At 41.0% G+C, this 15,091-nt stretch overlaps 2 protein-coding genes across 2 annotated transcripts; one reads left to right on the forward strand and one right to left on the reverse strand.

Moving 5' to 3' along the window:
• Positions 1 to 961: 961 nt before the first annotated feature.
• LOC145889968 (cubilin-like) lies at positions 962 to 9,406 on the reverse strand. The gene is made up of 24 exons (XM_082981019.1): positions 9,349 to 9,406; positions 8,882 to 9,066; positions 8,533 to 8,674; positions 8,115 to 8,299; positions 7,843 to 7,987; positions 7,721 to 7,771; positions 7,479 to 7,663; positions 5,959 to 6,109; positions 5,564 to 5,748; positions 5,243 to 5,384; positions 4,907 to 5,079; positions 4,653 to 4,803; positions 4,522 to 4,569; positions 4,280 to 4,458; positions 3,984 to 4,125; positions 3,603 to 3,790; positions 3,393 to 3,543; positions 3,210 to 3,272; positions 2,969 to 3,153; positions 2,688 to 2,823; positions 1,983 to 2,164; positions 1,632 to 1,782; positions 1,315 to 1,371; positions 962 to 984 (listed from the first exon to the last, which is right to left on the reverse strand). Exons 1-24 carry the CDS (start codon positions 9,404 to 9,406, stop codon positions 962 to 964), a joined length of 3,258 nt encoding a protein of 1,085 aa, XP_082837145.1.
• Positions 9,407 to 10,290: 884 nt separating this feature from the next.
• Positions 10,291 to 14,672, forward strand: LOC145915567 (uncharacterized). Its single transcript, XM_083002738.1, has 3 exons — positions 10,291 to 12,586; positions 13,647 to 13,842; positions 14,593 to 14,672. The coding sequence occupies exons 1-2, from the start codon at positions 10,537 to 10,539 to the stop codon at positions 13,688 to 13,690; spliced, it is 2,094 nt and encodes a 697-aa protein (XP_082858864.1). The 5' UTR covers positions 10,291 to 10,536; the 3' UTR covers positions 13,691 to 13,842; positions 14,593 to 14,672.
• Positions 14,673 to 15,091: the final 419 nt, after the last annotated feature.

Here is a 15,091-nt window from a genome sequence, read left to right on the forward strand (position 1 = left end):
CATTTGAATTAGTCGCACATGTATAGCGAGTTTTATAGGAAATCATGTTCACTGGGGCGTTCCAGCCAATGAAGCACAACACTACACATATGTACTTTTACTCTGGGCAACGATATGGCCTGATTTAGGGTTAATCTTTAATTCTACAAGTGGAAGCATGTCAGGAGAGACCGGAGATACCTCGAATCGGGTAGTTTACGTCTCAATTAGCGTAATTATAGTGGCCAAAACAATTGCCAGTTAACAAAACCTGGAACGTAGGTAACTCGGCGCTCTTACCGTATATCGGCATGATTTACATGCAGTGTTATTAGGATACACTTTCCAACACTCAATTTCGCATACCAATATTTGTATATGATATAATATTAATACCTATTCACAACGTTCACACTCTTACACAACCCTGTTATCGAATAAAACCAAACTTTGACCTTCAAACAAACAGCTTCCTTGTTTAATTATCCTCATATTTACCCACATCCTTTATATTCGCCGCTTGGCTACTCAAGCTACACACGCCTCGAACGCATTTCGGCTGAAAAACGTTAAGCAACAAGAAGGGCGGAATCCCGGGCAACAAATATTCCGACACAAACCTACTGTCGAACAAAATCAAGGTTTGACCTTCAAAGAAACAGGCTTCTTGTGTAATAAACCTAATATTAACAAAAACCCCTTCCATCCTATAAGTTCTCTAAAACATACCTACTTACGACTATATAGCAGAGATTCTCTCCAAATACATGCTCATTTATTACGTTTTATCGTATAATACAACAAAAATAATACATATATTTGCGTCGTGTTTCAATGCTTTGATGTAGTATGTTAACATAAGTACAATAGAGTTGTTCAAGATGTCAACAGTCAAAATCATAATGGCCTTGTGTGCAGCGAAATGAAACAAGTCTGTCGCGATGATTTTTACAATTGTATATTTCCGCTATTTCTGGTGTTTTTAAAGACGGTCCGACCTCTTTTCTACAAGTACAAAATGGATAGTTAGGAAAAGCTTGAATTTAAATTACGTTTGTTCAATTAAGATGAGAAGTTTATTCATATAAAAAAACACCAATAATTATAGTGATGGTACGAAACTTTGACAAATGTTTTGGCCACAATCGCAGTGCCCTTTGCACCATTACTAGTTTTATGGTTGTTTTATTGCCCAGCAAACCAAAATGATAGAAGTGTCAGCTTATTATCAGGCTATATTGAAAACAAGACCAAGCAGTATGCATTTTTGTAAATATAGACGTGACCCTTTGAAAACATGTGTAAAAGTATTTTGCAAATGTTTTAGGTTATTACCGAAGTTTTCAGGGTTTTTACTTGGAACACGTCTTGCAGTTGCATCGTCAGTTCCCACTGCAAATAACCAAAGATAGCGTCTCAAAGATAAAATGCATTGCAAAATTAAATTTCCTATTCAAATCGTTGCGATTTAAACAACAAAATGAGGACACCACTTTCTACTTGTGATGAGTACATTGGTTGATCTAGTGCAACGAGTCATTAGGAAAGTAAGTGCAAACAAAAAAAGGACCGCATTTTATTTAGTTTGCAAATTGTTTGGATTATTTAGGGAGTAATACAAAAACCGATAACGAAGAATTAGCAAACCCTACCAACGGCAGTGTATGTCATTTTAAATTCATTCCTTCGAAATTTTTCTGGGGCGATGAGTTGGAAACGTATGATCAGCTCGTTGGTTTCACTAACGTATGGGATGGAGACCTGGTGTATTTTCTTCAGTATTCGTCCATTTTTGTAAAAGTACTGCAAATATTTGTAGAAAATATGGAAAAAAAGTTTCAGGCCTTAACCTACACAGTTATTTAAGTACCGAAGTGTGTTCTTCTGATACTAGAAAACCGCGTTTTCACGTTGTTCGAAAACTACTTGGCAAAAATAAAAATGCAACGAAAAATCCAAACAATATTCGCTTGAGCAAAGAATCTAACATTTCAGCAACTTACCTGAAATGAATCACCATATTCTTCTATTGTAGATTTTGCGCATTCGATCAAAATCCTCTGGCCAGTTGAGGCCTCAATTGTCCACACGCACGATACAAACGGGTCTTTACCACGACGACTTGGCAAAGTTAGTGACCCCAGAAATCCAGACTTAGCTATGTTTCTTTCTTTGCCGCAATTTTCTGAATTATTGTGATTTAAAAGTATGTTAAATACGGTTTCTGATGCTGTTCAAAGTTTACTATGATTATTTAATGTTATTTTAATATCTCCGTCGTCAAAGTTATACAGTATATTTATCTGGGGTACATCTATTATCTTTGAGGCCTTTCATAAATTGCACAGATATTTACTAACTAACTATTACTTCGTATATGCACAAAACTTTGAACGATCTTATCAACAACGTCGCGTCTTGCGTGATCGGAAAATACTACTATACCGGGTCACAAGGTTTTTCCAAAACTTGATTCTTATAAATCTGTGTAAAACAGAAATCAGTGCGAATTTTAATGATTGTGTGTAAATAGGAACACCGCCTGTTATTTTTGGTTATACATTTAAGTTGAAATACTACTCGAAATCGTAGCGTTAATATTCGCACAGATTTCTATGTTACATAGGCTTATATGTGGATCAAGTTTGGAAAAAACTTTGTGATCCGGTGTAAAAGTATCTTCCTGCGTGATTGCGAGAGTATGTTACCAGCAGCAGCGTAGACCAATCGAAAACCTTTTCGTTCGTCTGTTGCATCACTGGCAAACCGAAGACTTAATTGGTTTGTCCCACTCACGTAGAAAGGCCCGATGTCATCAGACAACCCGGTGGCTGGGTCCCTGAACTGAAACAACACACGTTTAATGATGTTGAATTGAAGCACGATGAATACAGTGAGTTTTCAAAATGTAAGCAATGCTGCTTACGACACAAGATAAATGGATTTTATGTAACCAGAAAATGATGGGGAATTACAACAAATGTCTCACCTCCAATTTGTCGTGTAATTTGTTGATGTCACATGTAAGCAACATTATTACTACCCTCATGCCGACAGGTGCCGAAATTTTCCACACACAGTTAGTGTTTGGAGGAAGTTTGCCGGGAAAGTTTAGCGAAGTGAGACTTTGATCATCATACGGAAAAATTTTTAAATCCTTTTTACCGCAAAATCCTACAAAGAACAGTGTTTGCATGTATTTTCACAATAACCCGCTACATGGTCCTAACCATCATAACCGTTTTTCATTTTTCTTCTGGGCGTTACACCGTTCGAAGTTTCATCACTCAAAACTAAAGTGATACAAATAGTCAAGAAAATACAAATTAAATCATTCTCTGACTTCTTAGCACAAAGACAAAGGATTTTAATCAAAAGCTCCATTGCTTGCCCAGAATTTTTGCCGAACTTACCAGCTGTAAATGCTAACTTGAAACCTTCGAATTGCACTGCACTGTCGCTACTAAACGTAAGAGTAAGCTTGTTAGACTTGGTAAATAAAAAGGGGATTTCAGCCAATTCTGCATGAGGACTGATGACATCCCCTGTCAAAGTGTCCTGGATCTGCATATTTAAACAACATCAATAACTAAGTAGAATGATCGGAGCATACCAACACTTACCTTCAAATACTTTTGCACATGAGTATTTGTAATATCCACAATCCACATCCGGATTTGGGTCGTTTGGGGGGCCGTCACGTTGTACACACATGTAATATTGGGAAGAACATCTTCTGGGTAATTCGGTGAGTTCAAGAAACTTTGTTTTCCAAGGTCGACAAAAATTTGTGTTTTACCGCAAGTTGGATCTACTAAACAACAGCTGCAGTTAACGAAACGAACGAGAATATGACAAGGGTTCGATCCTTGTACCGGGGGATTCGTAAATGTGAACTATTTTATCAATTTGGCGACTGTGAGAAGTTTACTGTATTTAAACACTTTCTTCATATTTGACGTATTTCCAACGTGTGAATATAACTTATCTTCATCACATTATACCTTTTGCGCGGTAAATCAATTTAAATCCTTCAAACGCTACGGAATTATCACTAATGAAAATAACCATCAACGTGTTTCCAATGCTAGTATATGAAGTGCCATTAGCAACATCAATTGATTCATTGTTTGCAGAGTCTATAATCTGAAACAAGGTATAAATATTATGGTTCACTCGTTAGAGAAACGGTAACTGTCCTTGACTTTTTTTTTGCAGTGATAATATTGTAAGAACACAGTAAGAAGAACACAATCTGTATAATTTGCTAAACGCTGTAAGCACATCCCAATAAACTTGCCTTCAGTTTTTCGTATGCATCTTCAATCTTACAAAACAGCGTCTCAATACAAACTTTCATGCCAATGGGTGCAGTTATGTTCCAAATACATTCACAGTTAAGAGGATATGGATCGGGAAAGTTTGGTGAGTAAAGAAAGGAATCATCGACGTAAGCAAAACGTTCTTTTTCGCCGCAAACTTCTCCGAAGTAAAGAATGCATGCAATAATCAACACAAAAACAGGAACTAGGAATCACGCACCTGTGCTGTTGTTTTTCGAAATTTTGGGTTGTTCATTTTCCGCGGAAACTGAAAATCATCATAAACTTATTTTTAGCTTAATTTTAACAAATAAGAGATGTATCAATTGTAGTGTGTTTCGTGTTTCATACTTATTGTGATTTTCAGTGCGAGTCCCCCAATCTTAAGTGCATTGTCGTTGTAATAACTGATACGAATGTGATTTGAGTTTGACGGTATTCCGACATTTTGTATAAATCCTTTGTATGAAAATTCATTTTGTCCTGTTGTAGCGTCCTGAATCTGCGAATTATAGCACATGTGTTTTAAATCTTAAGCTTTAAGGTGTGGGTGTTTGAATTAAAGCATATAAACCGTAAGGAGTTGCTAGATTTTAAAAGCTTGCCTTCAAGTAGCCTTTTGAGTCAGTTATCCAAAAGTAGAACTCTGTCCCTTCTGGAGAGAAGCATGTATATGAACACGTTAGATTCGGTGAAAACATCCCGTAAGAACTCGGTACAGTCAGCAAGCTTTCGTCGGTTTCCAGATCGTAAAAAAGTTGAACATTTTCGCAATTTTCTGCGTATCAACGTAATCATTCAAATCAAGTCTAAGCATTGCATTTCAATCGAAATAATCCTAATTTTCGGGATATTTCTTTTGAACTATGCCAAAATATTTGTCAACTGTTTTTCGTAACATTTGGGAGTATGAAAGTGATTTTTTGATGCGCATAAATTACCTTTTGCAGAGTATATCAATCTAAACACGTCATCCTGTTCTGATTCCTCACTAATGAAACGAACAACCAATTTGTTTCCAGTGGTGGTGTATGTTATTTTTTCATCAACCTTCATAATCTCATTTTTCGAAGGGTCCACAAACTGAAACGATTCACCAGGTTTTTACAAAAGCTATCCAAAAAATAAACCAAACGTAATTTTGGATGTGAATTTTCTGTGCAAGAGGGTGATCTTTTTTGCAGTTGAAAAAAAAAACATGTAGGCCTAACCTTTTTGCATGGTTACACACACATAATTGTAAAAATCACTCGAAAGCTTGCCTCCAACTTGACATTTTCGTCTTGTGCATGAAAATACTCCAACTTGTAAAGGACCACCATGTCAGATGACGTCATAATCGTCCAAGTACAATTAAAGATTAAGTGGTTATTTTCAGCGAAGTTTGGCGATGCCAGAACGTATGCTTTATTCGGGTCAGCCATAAGACTCTCATCATCACAAACACCTTCAAAGTAAATAAGATTAATAATTTTAAAATATTCTAGGAAAGACAAATCTGTACTATTGTTATTCAAACTCGCGTTTGTTTCTTTTTGCGTGTCGTTTTTCTCTGAAAAACAATAAAAATCTTTGTTCAAATTGCAAGGATAGCGCATACAAACTTTCGAAGATTTTACATTCCTTTTTCGATTGCAATGTATTTTGTATTTCATACTTATTGTAATGTCCAGTGCTAATCCCCCAATCTTAATTGCATTGTCGTTGTGATAACTGACATAAATGTGATTTGAACGTGACCTTTTATTGACATTTCTGATATCTCCTGTGTATGAAAATATATCGTCTCCAGTTGTAGTGTCTTGAATCTGCGAATTATAGAACATGTGTTTTAGATCATTATTAGCTTTAAGGTTTAGGAGCACAAAAATAAGCGAATAAACCCTATGGTGCAAACAAAAGCCCAAAAAATGAGCGCTGCAGACAGGGTGTCCACGCACCGTTTCCACCAGTGCTGAGGTCTCATCAGTGCAACTGTTGGCTGTGGCACAGTGCTAGCTTTTACACTAGCAGGCTCCACTTTGTGATACCTTTTTGGCATAGTGCGCTCCACGGTGGTTCGTCGCTGTTGTTTAGTACTCAGTATAGGGTACCCAACGGATCGACGTTGACCGAAAGGTACCACAAAGTGGAAATCAGTGTGCACACTAGTATAAAATCTAGCAGAGTGCCACTGTCAGCAGCTGCACTCATGACACTTTACGGACGAAACAGTGCGTGTACACCCTGTCGGCAGCTCTCAAACCATATGGTGTTTCTAGAGTAGAGGATTTCAACTTGCCCTTAAGTAGCCTTTTGAAATCTGTATCCAAATGTCAAACACCGTCCCTTCCGGAGAGGAACATGTATATGAACACGTTAGATTCGGATGAAAACCCCTATAATGACTTGGTACAGTCAACAAATAATCTTCAGTTCCAAAATCGTAATAAACTTGTACATCTTTGCAATTTTCTGCGTACCAACAAAATTGATTTCAAGCCTGGGCATTGCACTCCAATCGAAAAAACTTTAATTTTTGCTATTTCGTTTGCAACTGAGCTAAAATATTTGACAGTTCTGTTTCGTAAAATTTGAACCATGTGAAAACAATCCAAGGTACAAGGTAGGAGCATTTGCTGTTGGTTGAACAATGTCACAACATGCGATAAAAGATTTTGAAAAATCAGAGGTATTTTTTTATTTTGTTTAGTTTTTTACAAATTACCTGTTTCTAGGAGTTTAACAAAGTCGCACTGGTTTTTTTTAATGGTTTATTTTGAAGTATTTTTGTATAAAAAAATTTTTTTATTTTAAATTGTTTAATCAATGTGGTTATCAACAGCCAAACTATACATTAACTGAAAGTGATTCTTTAATTACTTTTTGCAGAGTATATCAATTTGAATCCGACATCCTGTTCTGATTCATCACTAATGAAACGAACAATCAATTTGTTTCCAGTGGTGGTGTATGTATTTTTTTCATCAACCTTCATAATCTGATTTTTCGACGAATCTACAAACTGAAACAAAATACGCGGGACAGGGTTTTTCACAAACGCTGTCCAAAATTTACTGTACGAAAATGTGGGAGTGCAGTTGTGTTCTTTTTATATTTCAAAAAACTATGTTTCATTTGATTATGAGCTTCCTATGTTACACGTACTTAGAAAAGAATCACTCAAAAAAAACTTGCCTCCAATTTGTCATTTATGTCTTGTACATGAAAATACTCCAGCCTGTAAAGGACCACCATGTCAGATGACGCCATAATCGTCCAGGAACAATTACAGTTCGGGGAGTAATGTTTAGGGAAGTTTGGCGAAGAAAGAACATATTCTTTATACGGGTAAGCCGAAAGACTCTCATTACCACAAACACCTTTAAAGAAAACAAGATTTACAAAAACTAACACACAAACATGTAAAACGACCACACCAATGCTATTGTTTTTTCTAACTATCTTCCCTTCTTCGGCAACATCTTTAGCTAAAAAAAGAATAGTTTATAATTTAAAAAAGGTATGTTTGAATTTTAAAGCAATATTTCGGATGTAGTACCTATTGTGATTTCCAATTCCATCATTCCATTCTGGATTGCATCGTCATTGTGATACGTGATGCTCAGTCGATTATATGATGTCGATATTTTGGTCCAATTTCCCGAGTATTCAGTGATATAATCTCCCGTGGAGGTGTCCTCAATCTGTATATTGTCCAAGTTCTTTTAGACCTTGGAAGTTTTAAACGTTTTCTCGGATTTTGACACATATAAAATGTTACGATGCAAACATCAGCAGTTCATGTGTGTTATTGCGCTATAAAGCCCTTGCCTTTAAGTAGCCATTTCCTGGAGCCGTTAACAGCTTTACAATTAAAATGTCCAATGTCTTTCCTCGCGGTGCAGAAATGATGTATGTGCACGTGACGTTCAACGAGTGGTCCAACTTGTAAGTTGGTGAATGCAAGAAACCCTTTTCTCCCAAGTCCAAATAATGTCGCTTTATTCCGCAGTAATCTGTATATTAACAGTATCAACGACTATACTACAGAAAAACATGGCATTCCGATTGCTATCTAGGAGTTCTTTAGAATTATTAACTGACTGGTTTCTACATATATATTTCGATTTAGGTCGATTTATGGTGTATAAACAACATACCTCCACAACCGAAACCGTGCATGGAACTGACGTGATTTAACAAATTTTCTGTTGTATGCGTTGTGTATTTATTACTATACATAAAGTACCATTTGCTGAGTAGAATAAATCAAATCCCGCATGATATTTTGATCCATTCCCGGTGAAATGAACAAGTAGTTTGTTTCCGAAAGTGACGTATGTTATGCCTTTATCAACCTTCAGATCCTCACCCTTCCAAGGGTCCTCAAACTGAAACAATTCATGATGTACAGTTGTTTATATAATCACTATAGAAAAATAACAAAGAATAGGGGACTGTGCACCGTTTAGTGATTTAATCTTCAAAACATGTTGCTTTTTTTCGTGGAACCAGTGGAAATTGTGCAAATTAGTGCACTAACATTCACCAGAATATGCTAATGGCGAAACGACACATACAAATTCACATAAACTTGCCTCTAGCTTGTCGATTCCGTCTTCGATATCACAATCCACCAATCTAAAAATAACCTTCATGTCGGGTGGAGCTAAAATTCGCCATGTACAGTTGCAATTCATAGGATAGTTTCCGGGGTAGTCTGGTGAAGTAAGCACACCACGAAAATCCGCAGAAGCCACAAGTTCCTTTTTTCCGCAGTAACCTTCAACGAAAACAGGAGTTATACGCGCTTATTGTACACACTAGCACGTCATTGCGATAAATGATTATCAATTGACTAGTTAGCATTTTCGGTGAATTAACCTTATCTACTTAACTAATACTTTTCAGTACCTCAAACGATAAACTGACGTGATAACAAAAGAAAAGTGGATAAAAAATGCGAGTTTGCACATATATTCATTAGAACTTTAAATAGTTCACAATTACAAGCACAAAACATTTGTCAAAGGACGTATATTTCCACAGCCGCGAGTTAAGTTACCTGCTTCCCCTTTCAGTGCTTGCATAATTAACAGTAATATCAGGGTCCAGAGATACATCGTGTTAAAGATTTCCAACCTTTTCCTCTCCTAAAATCAAATACTGGTGACTCGATCGCGTGGCAAATATTGTATATATAGTACGATATGCAGAGTTGACAAGCCTACGGCATACGTGGCACAAAAATAGAATGGCTTACTCCATATTGACTTCGTGTAAAAGTACAACCGGCAATCATCAGATTACAATGGTTTGCATGCAAACACAAATAAAACTGTTTCCGCTGGAAAAGCAGCAGGAAATATCAGCAGAGATGTTAGTTTTCTGTGAAATCGAGTGACGGAAATGTAACACGTGGGATGTTGGCATGAAACGACTGGGAAGCATTCGAGGACTGTCAAAAAAAATTTTTTTTCAGCTAAACTGTGCATATTGCACTATAGTAATGTTACGAATTTTCTTTCCTTCACGTCACCTTTCACTTTGGTTAGTCATTGTATCTATTTCATTGTTTTCACCTCTCTTGCTGGCACCTTGTAATTTCACTGTTTTCTTTCGTTGTAACCACTTATTTATTATATTGTTTTACGCACGTATATCGCTTCTCTCACTTCACTTTCACCACACTAGTTTATTACATTCGTCTCCCCTTTTCTATTATTTCACGCTCCGTTTATTTTTGTATGCCCCGGATGTGCCGCGTGTCGGCAAGGCGCATCCTGATTGGTTGGCGATTGCATGTAACGAACGATTTCCCTAAAACGGGCGAGTCTTCTTCTGGGCGTCGCGTGGTTAGCATCTCTGTTACAGTGTTGTGAGTTATTGGGAACTTGATTACTGGCGTTTTGTATTTTTTTTTAATCGTTTTAGTTTAACACGACGTCCAATAAGTTAAATCAGCCTGGGTTACTTTGGCTTTGTGGTGAGCCGTTATTGCAGGGTTCTGGGCAGTATCAGAATTAGGGAGGCAGCTTTGTGAAAAGTACCGAATTAGGTAGAAGGGTTAATTGGGGGATAACATCGCCACCCAAAAACATCTGACCGCCGAATTGCAAAGCTGCCGAAATAATTCCGTAACAACTTGGCGAGCACGCCAGGACCCTGTCACCACACCCGGCTGGTTTTACTGGGAAGACTCCTTACGTGTATTTTGGTTTTATGATATTTTAAAGGTTGGTTTTTCTTAACAATGGCTTTTAATGTTTTAATGCAACCTCCGCCTTTACGGCCGGGAGCTGACCTAGGACAGTATTTTAATGTATTTGAGTCATATTGTACGAGCGTCGAGGCCTCAGAAGAAATGAAACGACACCTGTTCCTGGCAAGCATTGACAACGACTTGAAATGGACAATACAAGAAAAAGACGCAAACTTGTTCGAGGTTTCCTACAAGGACCTCAAAGAACGCGCATTGCGCCAAAGGGCTACTGGTCAACACGCAGAGCGTCAACGCGCCGAGCTGATAAGGCGCGTGCAATTACCTGGCGAATCAGCACGTGAATTTGTTTACGCCCTACAGACACTGGGCGATGGTGCCTACAGCAACTCCGCTGACGCGGCTCTTAAAAATGAGGTTCTGTACATTACCTTACTGCAAGGCTTGCAAGACCGGCACCTCGCGGACACTATCCCGAATACCATCAAATATGAGCGATCATTCAGAGCCGCAGCTCAAGTCGTTGTCAATACACAAACACCGAGCTTTGTTCAAGTCGCTGCGGTAAACACAAAAGCATCAGAGATGGGATTAGTACTAAAAACGTTAGAAGACATGGAGAAACGTTCCAAGGAAAAGAACGCACAATTCGAGGACACCTTATCGAAGTTACAAGCTCAAGTGGATGCCATAAAGCGCGAACGACCACAATTCAACAACGTGCGAGAACGGACTTGCTATGGTTGCGGTGGACTTGGCCATATGCGGCGCGACTGCCCGCACACGGGTATGCGCACAACGGACGTCAACACGAGACGTCAAAATATACCACGTACACCTTCGTTTTCCAGATCGATTCGTCGCGCATCGGAGATAAAATGTCGCTTCGACCAAAAACGTATAGCTCGAGATGCACCCAAATGTTTGGCGCCAAAGTCGGTGCAAAAACCCACTACACCCGCAGCGCCGTTGCGGTTTGTCAACTTACTGGTCGGCCGGACGAGAATGTGTGCATTGTTGGACACCGGCTCCAGTGTCTGCTTGATTAATACCCGAAAGTGGCATTCCTTAAGCGCCGAGCAGCACGACCAGGTAAACAGGTGCTCAAAGAAGAACTTAGTCGGGGCCGGCGGACAGCAATTGGCGGTAAAAGGCTGCGTCGAGCTTCCCCTCCGAGTGGGAGGATTGATGACTCACGCGAGTTTTTACATTGTAGACAATCTTACGCACGACCTTATTCTAGGATTAGATTTCCTCCAGTCAAACAAATGCCAGATCTGCTACGAAGCCAACGTGCTAACAGCGGGGGATGCAAGCGTGCCACTCTCGCATTCTCCGGTGCCGTTGCCACAACCTTCCGAGGTGTACGTCGTCGACGATGTCACCGTCCCCGCGTTTACCGAGGTATGTGTAACAGCAAACTTTTGCCAAAAGCCGCACACCAGGGAAACCCCTTTTCTAACTGAGAAGATAGACGGGTTTGTGGAAAAATATGGGTTGTTGACGGCTACGAGTATAACAATGGCGCAGAGTAACACTGTTAGGGTCTATGTCGCGAATTTGGGGGACGAAGCGGTAGAAATACCAAGCGGCTCAAGGATCGCCCAGGCATCGCCTGTTTATGCCTTTGGCAATGTCGAATGTCCAATGTCTGGCGCATGTGTGGTAGTCGATGGATCGTCGGCGAAATGTAAACACCCGGATTGTTTTGGCGGCTGCGCAGAAATTTGTTCGGTGTCACCACACGAAACAGCGGATAACCGTGACCCGTTTAAGTCCATTATAGAGCAAGCTCAGATCGGAAACCACCTAACTGAAGAACAAAGAGGAGAGCTGTTTGCCCTTCTTCGCGCCAACCAGGACGCCTTCTCAACATCTGACGTTGACCTTGGACGCACGGATGTGGTGCGTCACGTGATCGACACAGGAAATAACGCTCCAGTGCGACAGCCACCCCGCCGCATGCCCCACCACAACAAGGCGAAAGTGGAAGAGATTTTGGCAGAAATGGACAAACAAGGACTGATTCGGCCGTCTAAATCGCCGTGGAGCAGTCCGATCGTGTTGGTTCGGAAGAAATCCGGTGAGACTCGTTTTTGTGTCGATTATCGCAAGCTAAACGAGCTAACTAAAAAGAACAGTTACCCGATCCCCCGGATAGACGACAGCCTTGACCAAATGTCGAACGCGGCGTATTTTTCTACGCTAGACCTGAAATCTGGCTATTGGCAGGTCGCTATGGATGCCTTTTCGCAAGAGAAAACTGCGTTTACCAGTCACGTCGGCCTGTTTGAATTTAAAGTAATGCCTATGGGTCTATGCAATTCGGCAGCGACCTTTCAACGCTTAATGCGCATGGTATTAAGCGAGATCGAGTGGCGGGGTGCCTTAGCGTATCTGGATGACATTATTGTTTACTCCAATACTTTCGAGCAACTCTTAAATCGACTAGCTGACGTCCTAGAGAGAATTCAAACCGCGGGGCTGACGTTAAAGCCGTCTAAGTGTTCGCTTTTCAAAGAGGAGGTGGCTTTTTTAGGTCACGTGTTGTCGAAGGACGGAATACGATGCGACCCCAACAAAGTACAGTCGGTTTCCGAATGGCCAACACCGCGTAATGTGAAAGAGATCCGGCAGTTTTTAGGCCTAACATCTTACTATCGCAAATTTATTCGTGACTATGCGAAGATCGCAGGTCCCCTCCACAGGCAGACAGAAAAAGGAAAGCGGTTCCAGTGGGATGACCAATGCCAGGAGGCCTTCGCTCAATTGAAACGGTACCTTACGACCGCTCCGATCCTTTGTTACCCTAACTTCAATAAGTCATTCATACTTGACACGGACGCATCCGATACGGCCGTGGGATGCGTCCTTTCCCAGGAAGTTGACGGTAAGGAGTGTGTTGTGGCTTATGGCAGCCGTACCCTAAATAGGTCAGAGCGCAACTACTCGACCACGCGAAAAGAGCTGCTCGCCGTAATATTTGCGACCAAGCTTTACCGTTGCTATCTCCTTGGTCAAAAATTTATGTTACGGACTGACCATTCCTCGTTGAGGTGGCTGTGGAAGTCAAAAGAATTATACGGGCAATGCGCGCGCTGGGTCGAACATCTCTCCGCTTATGATTTTGATATACATCACAGGGAGGGAAGCAAACACCGTAACGCGGACGCACTTTCCCGTCTAGACTCCCTGGAGGATGATCCAGAATGTCCATACAAGATAGTGGATGAAGGCCGAGGGATTGAACAGGTTAACGCCGTGGACTTGAAAGCAACCATCGGATATGAACAGAACGAGCTGCTGGAGCGGCAGAGTAACGACCCGGAGCTAGCTGCCGTAAGAGAATGGGTCAAGAGAGGTATACGCCCGAAATTTAAAGCGATCAAGCGAGAATCCGCCGCGATTCGCCACTACTGGTCCCGCTATAGTGGCTTGTTACTGAAGGCGGACATTCTTTGCTGCCGCGGAAACTCCTCTTGGGAGGATGATTTAAAAATCGTTTTGCCGACAAGCCTTGTCGGGGAAGCGACGTCCACCTTACATGATGATGTACATGGAGGGGGACATTTGGGCATTGCCAAAACGTTAGCCAAAGTTTCCGAGCGGTTTTATTGGCATAAATGGCGCGAATCTGTCGAGACGTTTTGTCGCAACTGTATAACGTGCCAATACAACAAAAAGCCAACACAACATTTTCAAGCGCCGCTTATACCTTCGCATGAGGATAAACCCATGCAAAGGATTGAAGTAGATGTTATTGGGCCACTACCACTTACCCGTTCGGGTTACCAATTTATATTGGTAGCCTGCGACCTTTTCACGAAATACGTTAGAGCGTGGCCGATGCGACACCAAACCGCAAATGAGACCGCTAGCTTGCTTTACCGCAATTGGTTTACGGTGCACGGTGTCCCGGAAACGGTCCATTCCGATAGAGGGACAAATTTTGAAAGTCACCTGTTTTCCGAGCTGCTGCGGCTGATGGGCTGTAAGAAAAGCCGAACCACGTCATATCACGCGCCCGGAAATGGCGGTGTCGAACGTAATAATAAGACCATAATAACAATGATAAGAAATTACATACAGAAAGACGAACGACGATGGGACGAGGCGTTGCCAGGAGTAGTCGCGGCTTACAACGCAAGCGCCCATGAAGCAACGGGAGAAGCTCCGCACACCCTTCTGACCGGCCGACCGTTGCGCCTTCCGGCAGATTTATTGGGATCCCTCCGAGAAGATTCAAGACGATCTTACGGAGTGGAGATCGACCAGTTACGCGACGGCCTAGAGCTGGCCGAAGAAATTGTCAGGGAAAGTCTTATGACACAGCGCAAGCGTATGGAAGACCGCTACAACTTGCGACAACGGGGAAAGCCATACTCGATGGGAGACTATGTGCTGTTAACGAACCCGGTCGTTCCCGTAGGTCGGTGCAAGAAATTGCAGTATCCCTACAAAGGTCCGTACCGAGTGGTCGAAGTACGCGGGCCTGTGAACTATGTCATTGAAGATGGGACTGGTAAACAACAGACTGTCCATTTCAATCGGCTGAAACCGACCACAGATACATTCCCAATGCCCGCTG

This window comes from Ascidia mentula, chromosome 1 (assembly GCF_947561715.1).
Source record: "Ascidia mentula chromosome 1, kaAscMent1.1, whole genome shotgun sequence".
NCBI classification, from domain to species: domain Eukaryota; kingdom Metazoa; phylum Chordata; class Ascidiacea; order Phlebobranchia; family Ascidiidae; genus Ascidia; species Ascidia mentula.

What these genes read in the sequence shown, in the direction of transcription:
- LOC145889968 (XM_082981019.1), bottom strand. Translation starts at nt 9,406, where the DNA reads ATGTATCTCTGGACCCTGATATTACTGTTAATTATGCAAGCACTGAAA. An exon ending in CAGGAAATGGCTACTTAAAG is followed by an intron (nt 7,988 to 8,114) that starts GCAAGGGCTTTA and finishes GACAATATACAG; the next exon opens with ATTGAGGACACCTCCACGGG. An exon ending in CAAGTTAGCATTTACAGCTG is followed by an intron (nt 3,273 to 3,392) that starts GTAAGTTCGGCA and finishes GTATCACTTTAG; the next exon opens with TTTTGAGTGATGAAACTTCG.
- LOC145915567 (XM_083002738.1), top strand. Translation starts at nt 10,537, where the DNA reads ATGGCTTTTAATGTTTTAATGCAACCTCCGCCTTTACGGCCGGGAGCT. An exon ending in GTTGGTTCGGAAGAAATCCG is followed by an intron (nt 12,587 to 13,646) that starts GTGAGACTCGTT and finishes TATACATCACAG; the next exon opens with GGAGGGAAGCAAACACCGTA.